Genomic DNA, 17,782 nt, shown 5'->3' on the forward strand with positions numbered 1-17,782 from the left:
ACAGGATGGGTGTGCTGGCCCAAAGGCTGCCTCATCTCTCTCCCTCTCTTGAGGCTGATAAAACCCATATACTGAGCTATTTTCACAATGACTATGTGGATAAGCTTTATATAAGAACAAAATGCATCAGAGCGTAATACTTCAGTGCATTCGTGCAAAGCACCATTTCTTCTATCTTCTATGAAGCAGCACGCCTTCAAACAAAGTTCAGGTTTACTTGCTCCTCTATTGCTCTAAAGCCAGCTCCCTCTCTCCTCTCCATTCTCCAAGAGACGTACCTCACACAAGCTACAGAATCACTAAATCCTCATCCCACACAAACCAAACCTAGCTCATAGACGCAACGTCTCACAGGTCTTCACCTGGCGTACAGACAACGACTGGCTATGGAGTGGCCCAGGCCTTACATGTGTTTACCAGCTGCCTAGCTCAAAGCCCTGCATGGTGTTAGACAGAGTTAGACTTTTACTACAGAGAGGAAACCAGGGCTTTTCTATTTTACAGGCTGACTATAATCAGGTATCCAGACCTAGCCAGCTAATTAGCAGAGTGTGGAGTCAGCATGCAGTTCAATAGCATAATAATAACAATTTCATGTTTGCCCTGCAGCCAGGGATTGAGACCTGAGGCGATGTGACTTGTGAAGTTACTTTGATCTGAAACCAATAGAAAAGCTAACTTTACTTTTTCCCCTGTTTTATAATCACACCTACACTAAATGTGTCAGCTCATTAGCATAGAAATGTCTCCATCAAAATGATTGCATATTACATAAGACATTTGTGCGTAAATAAATCAGATGAGTCTGGGGGGACAGAGAACATGCTTGTCCCTGGTCGCTGTTCAAAATGGGCTCCGCATCTCCTACACCTACTCCTGACACCGTACAGCACGGGGTTGGCACTACAGGTTAGAATGGGAAATATCCTGCAGCTTCTCATAATGTTTTAATTTTTTCCCTCCTCTCTGCACTAGTCGGGCCTCCTTTCCGTGCGCTTTATTCCTGCGGTGTTTCTGTAATGAGAAATTTGGCAGATCTTGTAGAGCCCCCTTTGCCCCGGCAGTGGGCTGGGTTCATGTTTTGCCTTGTTTACAACTGACAGCGTTATTATTCTCATAAGGGCTCTCTTTCTTATCACAGTGTTGTGTTGAGCTCGCCTTTCTGCTCTGCTCTCGCGCCTTCCTGCCAGCGCTTTTCTTCCATTATTGACACTTGGTGAAAATATGCATTAATTTTGGAGTTTAAAGCATGTATAGCGGTGTCTGGTCGCTGTGTTTGCTTGAAGTTGATTAATGATAGAAGCCGGCTCGGGGTCGTCCTCTGGAGACCCGCCTCGCAGGTTGTGCATGTTAACGAGTAGGAAGAGGAACACACAGTGCTCGCTGTCACTGATCTACCGCCACCAGGAAGCTGACAACAGCCCACTCTCTCCCTCCGCAGAGTCCATTCTCCTCTCTCCCCGTTGCACATTGTTAATCTTCCTCATTTATCAGTTCTAAGTGAATACCCTGCTGTCGGCTGCTATGAAAATAAAGCCTGCAGGTTTCCCGGGATTGGAATACCTTAAAAGAAGGTGAAGTTACCATCAACACCAGCCAAGAGAGGCCCATCTCAGAGATTCATTCAAGCCACTCGTTTGTTTTTGTTCCTCCTTTCTCTTTTAAATCTGAATCAATACATGTCTGTGATTTTCTTTTGAGGAGGGAATGAAAGGTTCAACAAGGGATTAACCAACTAAAGATAAACTAACTGGAACATCCGCTGTCTGTTTGTGTTCTGTTTCCATGCAGGCATCACATTAAAGAGGAACCGCTGGACCCGGAAGACCACGAAGGCCCCCTCTCTCTGGTGACGATGGCCAACCACAGTCCAGATTTTGATCACCACAGAGATTACGATGACGACCAGGGCCACGATGACATGCTGTAAGGTCGGGCCCCCAGGGGCCCCACCCAGAGGCAGAACTAACCTTAGTCATCTGTGAGACGCCACAACGTCACAGATAACACAGATACAAGACTGCAGTCTCAGTCCTCTGATGACAGCTATCAAATGTTTCCAATTGACTTTTAGTGCCATTAAATACATAGTGAAAACACAAGAAAGAGAATACATCCCACTTGGGAGTATTTTTGATTTATATCTACTTTTTGGTTTAAGGGAACGAAAATAAGAAAAAAAGTCATTTCTACTCTACATGCGTTGGATGGACATGTTTGGTACTGGGGACGACTTCTTGGTCAGCGTGCTGGCTTCAAATCCAGGATGGACTTGGACTTGCACTGTGCAGCCAGTATGAACTTGGACCTGCACTGTGCAGCCAGTATGGATTGCATGCAGCCCACTCAACCACACTGAGCATGGACTGCAGAGGGGTTCTCTCTCTCTCACACACACAAACACACACACATGCCCATAAACTCAAGAGATATTGAATGACGTTTAATTTACGCTGTGTGTGTGTGTGTGTGTGTGTGTGTGTGTGTGTGTGTGTGTGTGTGTGTGTGTGTGTGTGTGTGTGTGTGTGTGTGTGTGTGTGTGTGTGTGTGTGTGTGTGTGTGTGTGTGTGTGTGTGTGTGTGTGTGTGTGTAGATTTTGTTCATGGTCACTGCCTTCACAATTTCATTGGTTTGCTTCCATCTAGGTTGGGAGGGATGTTTTTTGGTGTGTTTTGAGGGTGAGGGGTTTAAAATATAAACTATGTATTTTCCATTGTTCGTTGCTGTTGTTGTTGCATTTGATTTGTGTAACTGATCAGACCTCATGCTGTGGAGATTCTGTATGGTCAGCACTTAATGATGGATGTTTAGCATTTCCTTTCTTGTTGTTTCCTCTCTTTTTTTACATGAAGCAGAATGTCAAATACCATGTAGTATTTTTCTGTCATTTATTCCACATGCTTCAGAATGCCACCCCTCTAACATGTAGTCCATCCTGATCGCATCCCCCCAAGCTCATCAAGTCCATCCTCATCGCATCCCCCCAAGCTCATCAAGTCCATCCACAATGCCCTACTCGTAATGAAGGCTCTCTCCACGCATCAATGAAGTTTCATTTAAGATGGGAATGAATGACAGAGAAATCATGCAGGTTATGATTTATCCTCATTCAATGATATTTTAAAACGGCCCTTCAGGGCCGTGCGTTAGCTGCAACCAAATGTCTGATCATTCGCAAGTTCCCAGTTTTAGAAAGAAAATCAAATGTCAGGTGTGCAGTACAAAGATAATATTTTAGACCAACTAATTGTGATTCCTGAACACAACTCTCATTGTAGATTAAACATGTATAGTTTTCCACACTGTAATTTCAGTCATGGAAGGATTGTTTGGCCTTGCTTGAAGATATCAACGTTTTTTTTTTAACCATATGCATGACCAGTTGGCTCTCAAATTTGTTTGTGATTATTAATAATTACACACATCAGATGAAATATTCATGTTCTTAATTTAGGGATAATCCCAAAACTGGCAATAAGACCTGATCATTGCTTCATTCCAGTATTGGCAGACATGTTACGCCCCCAGAAACCCACACACCACAAGGTAACTGATGATCTGGGTACTGTTTGGGGTCAACATCAGCAGAACCCAATGACTAAGTCAGAGTAGTGATGTAGACCCTGCAATAGGGTGGATGGGATTGATGCTGGGGCTGTGAGGCTGTGAGGCTGAATACAAATGGGCTTGATCCTACAGTAGGTTTGGTTTATGATATGAAACAGGCTCATACAAAGACTCACAAACATTACTTTTTAAAGACTGCAACCAACCACTTTGCATTTTTTTATTTATTATTATTCTTTTTTGTTTGTAACTTTTGTTTTTAGTTGTTGATGTTTCTAAAATCTTGTTCTGTACCAAAGATAAACTACAAAGTAAAAACTATTTTCTCTGTTTCATGCAATAGCAGATAAGGCCAAATATCCTCCATTCTCTCCCATTGGCTGTGAAAGGATCTAAAGATGGAGTATAGTCTCAGCTGTGTCAATCCAATTGCACATTGATTAAAGAGGACGCTCCTCAAGATGTCTGACTGTCATTAGCTTTAAAGCCAAAGGAGTCTCTTGTTGAGTGCAGTAGCTGCAGGACTTTGCAGTGACCACAACTGAAAGGGAGATGCAGAGAGTCAGGCAAACATGACCAAATTAGGGGAACATGTTCTTTGGGCCAATGAGAGGAAAAGGCATCACTCTGTCTATCAGCAGCATATTGCTGTGCAACCTAGGGGGATGAAAGGAGATTATGGTCATAATGAGGATGACAATGATTTAGCAGTAGACAGGAGAGCTTTGTAGAGAACAATGTGAAAAGGATTCTATACTTCAACTGGACCACCCAATGATTAAATATTTTGTTTTATTTTTTATTCTTTATGAATTTGTATCCTTTCCAATGATTGTATGCCACTTTTGAGTGAGTCCTGCTATCTTGGTGGGATTCTACTGTTCTTTGTTAACATTGGTAAGGCTTTATGATTGTGTTTAGTTTCTGTCAACGTATTACTTTTTATATTAAAAAACACTCCTGTCAACTAATAAGCTGGGTACAGGGTACTTTATGGCAGTTATTTGAACATTCCACCATGCATTTACTATTACACATGAAAAGGGCAATCTGTGGTTTTCAGAAAATGTATTTAATATATATTAGCATGCAGCTGTGGGATGGGTTAGTAACAGCCGGACTGGGATCGTGAGAACAACTTGAGCTCATCCAAATCTAGTCTTTTGCTGGTTTGCTTGGTATTGTAAAGGGGGGAGATTTGAACATTCTCAGTATGTGTAGCTTGACATTACTAAAGATAACAGCCTGCGAAAACTGTACGCATACTTCAGTTCCAACCTATAGGGAATAATTCAATGAAAAGTGAAAAACAAACTTTCACCCAGTTGTACTTTGTTCTATGTCTTGCATGTGTAGTCTAAAACTGTAGAGAGATCATTTTTTTGTAAAAAAGACCAAAAAAAGTATATGAATATAAAATTAGACCTTGTTTATCTTGAGGGTCTCACAATCCAAACCTTAGGCCTTTTTTCATGACGAAATCACCCAGCTTTATTTGATCCCATTTTCCACAATCTATTGTCATTTGTTTGGTCATGGGCTTTCCAACAGTAGGGTGTATGTACATGTCAGTATAGCCTTGTCTTTTTCTTGTCATTTTCTTTCCTTGTGTCTTTCAAAGATCAAAAATGCATTTGTGTTATTCTTTTTGCTTTATCACAACGGCTTTGTATGAACTATAAAATAGCTATGAAAACTGCTGTATGTATTGGAACAGAAAACTGTGCTGCAAATGTATGTACTTAGTAATCCTTGCTTAAAAAGTCATACATGCAGACATCTGTGTGAGATGGGCGGGGCAGGGTTGGGGATTATCCCAGATTTTGGATTTTAAACTGTAAAATAGAAAACAGACTTTTCTCTGTTATCATTGACCTAAGGATTTTGTACAGATTGTTTTCTTCCTTGTGTTAAGCTGTTTTTGATACTTCCTTTTGATGGTCTAACCACTGCCTTCTGTGGCTATAAACATTACTGCTCGGAGAAATGGCAGACAGGTATATTTCCTCTACAAGACGGAGATATCTTGCATGACTAATTCCAGGGTCACAGAGATGAAAAATAATGGTTAAGTGGTCAGTAATAATATAAGGGTGTACAATCTAATGATATTTTATATGAAACAAATAGGAAAAAGAAGAAAAATATGCAGTGCCAAGATGTAAAGAATATTTGTTAAATGCTTTGTTTTTTCCCCCGAGGAATCCATTCATCCATACATACATTATCAAAGATGTGTCATCATCATGTTCAGTACATCCTCATTAGGTGAAATACATATCGCTTTTTAGTTGGCCTCTAAATATCTATATCTCAACTGTTTGGAAAGGTTTCTTTTTTGATGATCAGTAAAAATCAAGCACAGCAGGTAGCCGACTTAAGTGGAGCACAAAGGTTAATGGCTAAAAGTCGGATGTGAATCGGACTCTGTACTCATCCTTGATATATGTTGATTGTAAAACAAGAAATATCAGTAACCTTGTGACTTTGCTGTGCTCTGTGTAGGTGGCATTAGATTCCCCCTCAAGACACTTGCAGCCATGCTAATTTACCACGGTTCCATCAATCATGACCACCCCACTGTCATTCACCACTGTGTTGTACCATCACCCTCTTAACCCATGCTTCTGGAGGAGGGAGGGAGAGAGGAAGGAGGGTACAGGAGAGCAGCTGTCACAGTGCTTTAATGCAGCAGCTAAGTTAGTTTTCTGTTGAAGCTGTACTCTGTAGTTTTCTGTTGATTAACTAAAGATTCTGCTCATCACCTCCATCACCAGTGTGTAATCTCCTCATTCCTGGTCTGATGCAGACAGTTCTGTTGTACAGTCAGTCTCAGTAACTGACTTAAGCTTTCTAAAAATGCAATAAAATGCTGGTTGTTCACGTTTGTTATCTGAAGTCCTTTCTTACTTGGTTTAAATGGCAGGGATCTGTATACAAAAAGCACTGAAATGATAGTTGCTTTGTCCGTGTGTACCAACGCAGGACGCAGAAAGGATAAAAGGCCACTTGATAATTTATTTATTTATAGAGAGTCATGTTATCTTGCCATAGCAAGTGGGTACTTTATACTCCAAAAATCTCCTCACAGCGATTCCACCTATACACTGATATTGTAATTTTTCAATTTTTTAAGTGCACAGATACAAGCCTGTTTGTCATCTTCTGCAGGACTTATAAGTCTATGATGATGACCATCATCATTTCAGCCTCAACATTAAATTATCTTGTGATTAAAAAGAGCAATTTAGGTAACAGCATTTGATAAGCTATAAATTGTAACTGCATTAAAATTCCAGAAATATTAGCGATATGGATTTCTTGATGGGAATGAATGCTGATGACCAAGACTTGCTTTTTTTATGATGGAAGCACAGGTCATGTTGGCTACAAAACAGGAGACAGAGATCAAGTCTAAGCACTTTTAATCTTGTGAAACAAGCAATTACAAATAGTTCCATTGAGTCGTTAAAAAGCTTTAGGCGACATAAATTGTTTCTCGCTTAGCTTATTGCTCCTATACATAAGTATATTTAAGCAATAAGGCCCAAGGAGGTGTGGTATATGGCCAACATACCACGGCTAAGGGCTGTTCCTACGCATTACGCAAAGCGGAGTGCCTGGACACAGCCCTCAGCAGTGGTATATTGGTCATATATCACAAACCCCCGAGGTGCCTTATTGCTATTATAAACTGGTTATCAACGTAATTAGAGCAGTAAAAATAAATGCTTTGTCATACCCATGGTATACGGTCTGATATACCACGGCTGTCAGCCAATCAGTATTCAGGGCTCGAACCACCCAGTTAATAATATTAATTAAAGCCATTGAAAGACTAGATTTAATGGAAAATAATATAAAATCACGACCAATCTTTTTGCAGGTAATATTTTCTCTAGAGTTTGAAGTCCTGAATTTCCTTGTTGTATCTCCAGTGGTGTGCTTTCAAGAGACTTGTAGCTTGGATGATTACGAGGTTGTTGTGGGTTTTCTATGACTGGAAGTTACCTGATCTAAAATAGAGTGGTATGCAGGGTCAACAAGTAACTGTACAATTCATCCATGCATGCTCTCAAACACTTCATTTGCACAAAATAACTGCTATTTTAATGTCATACCAGCATGTAAACAGAACACAAAACAACCCAACTGTCATTATAAACTCAAAGCGTCAATTGTGTGTTAATATATGTATAGTTAGCATGAATAGAAAGCAATAATTTAGTGTGCATGAAATAACATGCTGGTCTTACGTTGATTACATCCAAGGTTGAGTGGCATGCTGCTGAAATATACAACTGAGAGTGAGAGAAAATAATTTTAGCCTAACAAAGTTGTGGTGCTCATCCATCAACATGCATCTGCTGTGGTAAGAAAACACCATATTAAATCAAACCACTAATCATTCGTTTTACTGTTTCAAAAGAATGAATGGAGATATGGGCTTTGCTGTGTTGTGATGCTGCATGTGATACAGAAGGCTCCATTCATCAATCAGCAAGCATCTATCAAAACAAGTGAAGCAATTATTTATATTGTAACACAATATGAACAATCATTGTATGAATATGATATGGTTAAAAACAACTAATATTGGAAGAAACCCTACTTACAACTATCCAGTCATCATTGGCGTGTACTCACATTTTAGTCACTGTAGTATACTAGAGTTGCATAGAGATATTATATGACTAGGACCAAACCCTCCTCAGAGAAATCCAATGTGCAGATTAGCCAGTCTTCCTGCTTATTTCTATTGGATTACACAACTTGATTCCTGCTTTCCATTTCATTGTAATTAAAGCATTGCAGAGCAACAGCTACCCACACATGAGGTTTATGTGTGGCTCAGTTGGTAGAGCCTGGCACTTGCAACAACAAGGGTTGTGGGTTAGATTCCCGCTGGGGCCATTCATAAGTATCATTTATACACGCATGATTGCAAGTCGCTTTGGATAAAAGTGTCTGCTAAATGGCATATTTTATTATATATTAGTCGGCAAAGCTGGCAAATTCTTAATATTGCAGTGTGGGATTTAGCATCCCTGCAGTATTTGCTATTCATGGTTTGATGTAAAAACTTGTTTATTAAGATGGGCTAGAGGCGTTGATGTGCAATAGACCTGCCTGTAATTAGATTCCAATTATTTGTCTGTTTCTGATATTGTAAACTGGCACTTACCACATCAGTTAAATTGACACACTGCGCTGCTTGGTTTACTCTGTAATTAAAACATGTTCTGTTAATTAGATGATGACCACTTTATTCCAGGGCTCTTGTGTTTGGTCTTTTCTGTAGCGGTGCTGTTTGGATCATGAGTTGCCAGACGCATCGCTAATCAGCCCTTGTTTTGTTTCAATTACCACCTGCTGTTCAAAAGGCATGCCTGGATGCCCCCTCCCCCAGTCTAAACAAGGCTGGGCCTGCATGGCTCCCAGCTCCCATACCCGCCTGGCGTGGATTTCTTCATCATTAGGAGCCATATCTAGGTTTCAAAGAGAGTCGAAGCAATTAAAAGGAAAGTTAGGAAGGGCTGATTAAAGAATAAAGGTACTTATCACATCATGTATAGCACTCCTCTGTGTGTAGCCAACACTAACTACTCCTGTTAGGTAAATAACAAAGTTCCTTGTATTCTATACACCATTACAGAGGAGAGGGAACTGTTGTGCCTTGTAATACTGACAACATGACAGCTGGCGTGTAGCAAGTAATGCAAGTTTTTACATGTGATAGTGAATGGTTGAGGCGTGCTTTAATACAGGTGTATCAAGAAGTACCGTATACAATCCTTTGCCAAATACACTACATGGCCAAAAGTATGTGGATACCACTTCAAATTAGTGGATTCAGCTATTTCAGCCACACCCGTTGCTGACAGGTGTATTGAATTGAGCACACAGCCATGCAATCTCCATAGACAAACATTGGCAGTAGAATGGCGCGTACTGAACCATTCAGTGACATTCAACGTGGCACCGTCATAGGATGCCAGCTTTCAAACAAATCAGTTTGTCAAATGTCTGCCCTGCTAGAGCTTCTCGGGTCAACTGTAAGTGCTGTTATTGTGAAGTGGAAACGTCTAGGAGCAACAACAGGTCAGACGCGAAGTCGTAGGTCACACAAGCACAGAATGGGACCACCGAGTACTGAAGCATGTAGCGCGTAGAAATTGTCTGTCCTCAGTTGCAACACTCACTACCGAATTTCAAACTACCTCTGGAAGCAAAGTCAGCACAAGAACTGCTCGTCGGGATCTTCATGAAATGGGTTTCCATGGCCGAGCAGCCGCACACAATCCTAAGATCACAATGCGCTATGCCAAGCGTTGGCTGGAGTGGTGTAAAGCTCGTCGCCATTGGACTCTGGAGCAGTGGAAATGCATTCTCTGGAGTGATGAACCATGCTTCACCATCTGTCAGTCCGACGGACAAATCTGGGTTTGTTGGATGCCAGGAGAACGCTACCTGCCCGAATGCATAGTGCCAACTGTAAAGTTTGGTGGTGGAGGAGGAATAATGGTCTGGGGCTGTTTTTCATGGTTCAGGCAAGGCCCCTTTGTTCCAGTGAAGGGAAATCTTAACGCAACAGCATACAATGACATTCTAGACGATTCTGTGCTTCCAAATTTGTGGCAACAGTTTGGGGAAGCCCTTTCCTGTTTCAGCATGACAATGCCCCCGTGCACAAAGCGAGGTCCGTACAGAAATGGTTTGTCGAGATCGGTGTGGAAGAACTTGACTGGCATGCACAGAGCCATGACCTCAACCCCATCGAATACCTTTGGGATGAATTGGAACGTCGACTGCAAGCCAGGCCTAATCGCCTAACATCAGTGCCCGACCTCACTAATGCTCTTGTAGCTGATATGAATCAAGTCCCCTGCAGCAATGTTCCAACATCTAGTGGAAAGCCTTCCCAAAAGAGGGAAGGCTGTTATAGAAGCAAAGAGGGGACCAACTCCATATTCATGCCCATGATTTTAGAATGAGATGTTCGTGTATGTCAGTAAGTTATCTCAGATGGTTTCTGGTCTCCTGTCCTTAGCATGAATCAGCCAGATAAAGCAAACTCACTTCACTCATCACCGTATTGTGTTCCAGTGGCTTCCTATCACCTCTAAACAAGGAAACTGCAAAGAAGAAATGTATTGTCAATGTCAGGCCCAATTTTCATAGATGTACCCAACAACTTCAAGGGGAGATTGTAGATAGGATATCTACAATGTAGTCTGGTGCTTCTGTATAATATTACATACATACTGTCCCGTTGTCTGTACAGGCAAGTCAATGGCCTTTAAGAAGTAGGTGGGTATCTGACAATTGCATCGTTACATGTGACTGTGGTATTGACTAGAGGTATCTGTATTCTTCTCTTTGTCTAAACTCCATGACCAAATAAGAAAATAAATGCACCCAAACAAGCAGCCAAACTATTAAGATGCATTGTTATCATGTTCCAATATTAAATATTAAGCAGTGTTCTTGAGTTTGAATAATTAAAGAAATGCAAAACATGAATACTTACAATTCACTCTCTCGCTTTATGTCACAATTAATTAATGGATGAGACCAAGTAGTTTTTTTGAATTTGTATTTCAAAATTCAGGAGAAATGTGTTGATGACAACCTAGGTCACGGAGGAGCACTGACAAGCACAGACAATTGCATGGAGACACATACAGTTATTATGCCATTAAAAACTACAACAGTTGGCTGACACATGAACATTTAGAACCCAACCCGTGGCCAAACTAACCAACAACCCCTACATTATTAATAGATTATTAACTAACTCTGACCCTACACAACTACATTATTAATAGATTATTAACTAACCCTGACCCTACACAACTACATTATTACTAGATTATTAACTAACCCTGACCCTACACAACTAGATTATTAATAGATGATTAACTAACCCTGACCCTACACAACTACATTATTAGTAGATTATTAATTAACTCTGACCCTACACAACTACATTATTAATAGATTATTAACTAACCCTGACCCTACACAACTACATTGTTAATAGATTATTAACTAACCCTGACCCTACACAACTACATTATTAATAGATTATTAACTAACTCTGACCCTACACAACTACATTATTACTAGATTATTAACTAACTCTGACCCTACACAACTACATTATTAATAGATTATTAACTAACCCTGACCCTACACAACTACATTATTCATAGATTATTAACTAACCCTGACCCTACACAACTACATTATTACTAGATTCTTAACTAACCCTGACCCTACACAACTACATTATTACTAGATTATTAACTAACCCTGACCCTACACAACTACATTATTACTAGATTATTAACTAACCCTGACCCTACACAACTACATTATTACCTAACCCTGACCCTACACAACTACATTATTACTAGATTATTAACTAACCCTGACTCTACACAACTACATTATTACTAGATTATTAACTAACCCTGACCCTACACAACTACATTATTACTAGATTATTAACTAACCCTGACCCTACACAACTACATTATTACTGGATGATTAACTAACCCTGACCCTACACAACTACATTATTACTAGATGATTAACTAACCCTGACCCTACACAACTACATTATTACTAGATTATTAACTAACCCTGACCATACACAACTACATTATTACTGGATGATTAACTAACCCTGACCCTACACAACTACATTATTACTGGATGATTAACTAACCCTGACCCTACACAACTACATTATTCATAGATTATTAACTAACTCTGACCCTACACAACTACATTATTACTAGATTATTAACTAACTCTGACCCTACACAACTACATTATTACTAGATTATTAACTAACCCTGACCCTACACAACTAGATTATTACTAGATTATTAACTAACCCTGACCCTACACAACTACATTATTATTAGATTATTAACTAACCCTGAACCTACACAACTACATTATTACTAGATTATTAACTAACCCTGACCCTACACAACTACATTATTACTAGATTATTAACTAACCCTGACCCTACACAACTACATTATTACTGGATGAGTAACTAACCCTGACCCTACACAACTACATTATTATTAGATTATTAACTAACCCTGAACCTACACAACTACATTATTACTAGATTATTAACTAACCCTGACCCTACACAACTACATTATTAATAGATTATTAACTAACTCTGACCCTACACAACTATATTATTACTAGACCATTAACTAACCCTGACCCTACACAACTACATTATTACTAGATTATTAACTAACCCTGACCCTACACAACTACATTATCACTAGATTATTAACTAACCCTGACCCCTACACAACTACATTATTACTAGATTCTTAACTAACCCTGACCCTACACAACTACATTATTACCTAACCCTGACCCTACACAACTACATTATTACTAGATTATTAACTAACCCTGACTCTACACAACTACATTATTACTAGATTATTAACTAACCCTGACCCTACACAACTACATTATTACTAGATTATTAACTAACCCTGACCCTACACAACTACATTATTACTGGATGATTAACTAACCCTGACCCTACACAACTACATTATTACTGGATGATTAACTAACCCTGACCCTACACAACTACATTATTACTAGATTATTAACTAACCCTGACCATACACAACTACATTATTACTGGATGATTAACTAACCCTGACCCTACACAACTACATTATTACTGGATGATTAACTAACCCTGACCCTACACAACTACATTATTCATAGATTATTAACTAACTCTGACCCTACACAACTACATTATTACTAGATTATTAACTAACTCTGACCCTACACAACTACATTATTACTAGATTATTAACTAACCCTGACCCTACACAACTACATTATTACTAGATTATTAACTAACCCTGACCCTACACAACTACATTATTACTAGATTATTAACTAACCCTGACCCTACACAGCTACATTATTAATAGATTATTAACTAACCCTGACCCTACACAACTAGATTATTACTAGATTATTAACTAACCCTGACCCTACACAACTACATTATTATTAGATTATTAACTAACCCTGAACCTACACAACTACATTATTACTAGATTATTAATTAACCCTGACCCTACACAACTACATTATTAATAGATTATTAACTAACTCTGACCCTACACAACTATATTATTACTAGACCATTAACTAACCCTGACCCTACACAACTACATTATTACTAGATTATTAACTAACCCTGACCCTACACAACTACATTATTACTAGATTATTAACTAACCCTGACCCTACACAACTACATTATCACTAGATTATTAACTAACTCTGACCCTACACAACTACATTATTACTAGATTATTAACTAACCCTGACCCTACACAACTACATTATTACTAGATTATTAACTAACCCTGACCCTACACAACTACATTATTACTAGATTATTAACTAACCCTGACCCTACATAATTAAATTGTTATTTGAGCCAAGATTTAAAGAATAGTACTCATTTATCCCACCACACCTCTGGCAAAGCATATTAATCCAAATGGAAACAAGGTTTGATGTTTGTGTGAACACTCAATCTCTCTCAGTCTCCCCCTCTCATTTCCCTTTAAATGTAAAACTTTCTCTCTCCAAAAAGCTATCGTTTAAACATGTCATGGCCAGTGTTTACTTGCAGTTAACCTTGATTGAGGCAGTCTGTGACTTCACACTGATGCCTTCCTAATCTGTATGACTGGCATGCTAATTTCCCTGATGCTGCCATTCAAAACACAAACATGAAATGTTGGTTTTAGAACTGGGAGACCTGGTAGAGTGAATTTCAAGTACTTATTCAAATATTTCATTAAAATGTAAATTTTACAATGTCTAGCTGTGCACAAGGCATGACTTAAGAAGTTATGAAGTTATAACAGCATTTTTCTTTCTGATGCCAATTAACTAGGACTATAGTGTCCTCACCTTGTTTTATCTTCAATAACAGCATGCCAACCAATGCATCAAATGCAACAGGAGTTTGAGGGAGTCGTATAGACTATTAAGATACATGGACTGAAAAAAATAGAACCCAATTAAACATGAAGCCTCCTGAAGACTGGTAGCTAATCAATTGTCTTATCTTCACAAAGTGCAAATTGACTGATTAAAATTGAGGGTAGAAAAAAACTATACTGGAACAGAATTGTAAATGAGAAAAATGCCTCTGTATGCGGACATATAATCTAAGGCATTTGCCAGGATGGGAAACAATCTGTAGAATGCTTGCCTAAAGTCTCCCTGTCAGTCAGACCAGCTTCAATGCCATTAGTCATAGGCAGGATTACACTGTGGATCTATGCACACCTAGAGGCATTGTCAATACATTTATCAGCCAAAAGGAATTCAACAGACATCCTAATTAGTGACACAGCTTTTAAATAAACACATATATTTGGAGACTGTGTCCCTGTGCTTTAAATATAGATAATACTAAAATAGATGTGCTTATTAAGAAATGTGGATACAGAATCTAGTCCTACTACAGTATCTTCCCCATGTCATGTCTACACACATTACTAACTACCCATATCTAAGTCTGTCTCCTATTCAAGACAGGAATCAATGAATAAATATACAGCCGTGATGATGGCAAGCTGATTCAATTTGTTAGACAGAAATAATAAGCTTTTGTTTGGTGTTTTCCCACAAAGAACAAATGCTCAAACGTAAGAGTCAGAAGCATTGAAAAGCCACCTCTGGGTTTAGATTGCTTGTGGTGTTCACTCTCATACTTTTTATGTATTTATTTTATTCATTGTTAACTTGCAGGGGGAAGACAAAATGGTTGCAGGTGGTGCTGAAAATAAAAGACATCCATCATTATTTATTAGGCATGAAAAAGATACACAATAATGTAATTTAATCTCTCAGCAGACAATTATTTCCACATATTGATAATGTAATGCGAAAAGTGCCATGAATCCTAATATGATGTTTGCTTTTATTGGTGTATAATACAACCAGAACAAATAATGTAATTGTATCAGGAAGAAAATGTAATTATTTTGACATGCTATCATTATAATACCAATCTGCCGGAGACAATGATATCATATAATTTTGCTGTGCTTAACTAGTTACAATTTGCATTAAGTTATTATGTCTGGGTGTGGATAAAGACAGCATCCTCCTTGTGGTGTCTTTTTCTCAGTTCTCTATTACAATTCACAAAACTTTTTAATGTTTCCAATCCAACAGAGTCGCTACAACTTTTCCTTTAGTGGCTAAAACTTAACTGAAGTGGAAATGATGGCATAATTACTACAACATCTGTCATATATTTGTATTCATCTATAACTTTTAGTTCCACATTTCAGCATGTCAGCATGTCAGGTTCATGAATAGCAGGTAGCCTAACCAGCAGTGAATCTGAGGGAGAAGTACCAGGAACCGGCATTACTCATGCAGCTGATCAATCCAGAAACAACAGCAACATTTTCACATTAAGAAATAAGTGCTTTGGAATATATGCATATAGGTGCACTGATTTGATTATTTGCAATTGTGTGATGATTAACATTAATGAAGGACCAGCTTGATGCACTAACTGTCAGGCCATATCAGGCACCCCGGCCACCCTCCATGTTTTGCCTAGAATGGTATTCACGCCATACTGAACTAACAAGTCCATGTAAATTAGATCAAGGATCTAGTAAAGTGTCTTCTCTGACATTATGAATGTTTTATTGATGACTCATTATAGACAGTCCGGCGTTCGATCCGCCCAGATTGAAGATGCAAAGTGTAATAATAATAATGCCCGCTAAATAATTGATATCAAAACCTAATCCATTTCTGCACAGGATACATATTTTAGTGTCTCATTTGCATATTTCGAACAAACACACCAAAAAACCATTAGACAGCCATAGTAATGAGTTGTTTGAGTGATTGGATTTTAAGAGTTAAGACAGGGAATCACGACTGAATCACTCTTCTTATGTGTACAGTGGTCACCGGGTGTTGGATCTATCCCTTCTTTTTCCTCCCACCAAAATGTTGGATCCCATTGAGTCTCCCTGCAGAATGGCGAGCGCATACTGTGTCGAGGCGTCATGTTCCACCGGAGGCTAGAGGAGTGTTTGCAAGTCATTAGTGATTTGTAAATGATATTTGCTCCCTCGTGACATATCATTTGGAATGGTCTAATAATAACACCCACTGATATTAAAATAAGAGGCCCTCGTTGTGATTATGCATTTCACAAATTTGGTCTTGAGAAATTGCACAGAGACAGAGAGACATGTCGATATGAATTGTGCTCCCAAATCTAATGGATATTAAAGATTCCCCAAGGTTTCTCATAAAGAGTCTTGGTCAACTATGGAATTATATTGCAAGATTTAACCAGACATGCAAGACAACTTTTCATTTATTGTTCTTGAAAATGCCACAGAGGACCTCTCTCTTTCAATCCAGACTGGGATTCTAGAAGAATTCAGAGTCAAATGTATCTCATGCATCCTAACGATGCAGCTCAGTTGTTTTGTGCACACATATTTTTTTTATGGCTTTTTGTACAGTATTGTAAATGCTAAAAGCTGTTCATTTGAACTGTCCCCTCCTTCCTTAATGACTCCTGACAAATTCCCTGACTTCCTGTGGTGCGTTTCCTGTATACGTCGGCATACAGGGGAGAAGAGTTGGCAAGCGGCTCACTGTGCCTGGTGTATGGAGACCCACACCACTGCTCTAACACCATTTGCCATGTATTTTATGAAATGAACCACCAGCTCAGAGATCAATAGGCTCCCATGGTGAATACGAACAACTAGAGTGAGCTCTTATCTGTGCCATGCTGCCAATCTGTGGCAAGCGAAGCCTGCACCTTCCCTGGATACGCCATTGGTCTTTGAAATTAAAGTCGGCGTCTGTAATCCACGGAAATGGCCCCTCTACTCTTGCTTAGAACCGGTTTAGTTTCACCTCAGCTGATGATAAAGCATGACAGCAATACACAGCACTCTCTTCTTGCGGGGGTTGATAGGTTCTGCCAGCTTATCAGGGAACAGGCAGCTAACCTTGTTGTGGCTGGCCCATGGACAGAACTGACGAGTCAATTTACAAAAGATGCTGTACGGGTGGCTTGCAAATAAAATCTTAGTTTCTCAGGAAAATACAAAAGAAAATTGAAAGA

General features: G+C 39.1%; 1 protein-coding gene across 12 annotated transcripts in view; it reads left to right on the forward strand.

The window, feature by feature from the left end:
* The window catches only part of LOC139556251 (forkhead box protein P1-B-like), a 247,220-nt gene extending 240,770 nt beyond the window's left edge, over positions 1–6,450 (forward strand). For 11 of the 12 annotated variants that reach the window (XM_071370018.1, XM_071370029.1, XM_071370040.1 and 8 more), the window contains one exon: positions 1,792–6,450. In XM_071370018.1, coding sequence (XP_071226119.1) covers positions 1,792–1,930 — 139 coding nt within the window. In that variant the 3' untranslated portion in view covers positions 1,931–6,450. The remainder of the gene's footprint in view (positions 1–1,791) is intronic. The other variant, XR_011671095.1, reaches the window with a different exon arrangement.
* The last annotated feature ends 11,332 nt before the right edge of the window (positions 6,451–17,782 follow it).

Source organism: Salvelinus alpinus, chromosome 2 (genome assembly GCF_045679555.1).
Source record: "Salvelinus alpinus chromosome 2, SLU_Salpinus.1, whole genome shotgun sequence".
In the NCBI taxonomy this organism is placed as follows: Eukaryota; Metazoa; Chordata; class Actinopteri; order Salmoniformes; family Salmonidae; genus Salvelinus; species Salvelinus alpinus.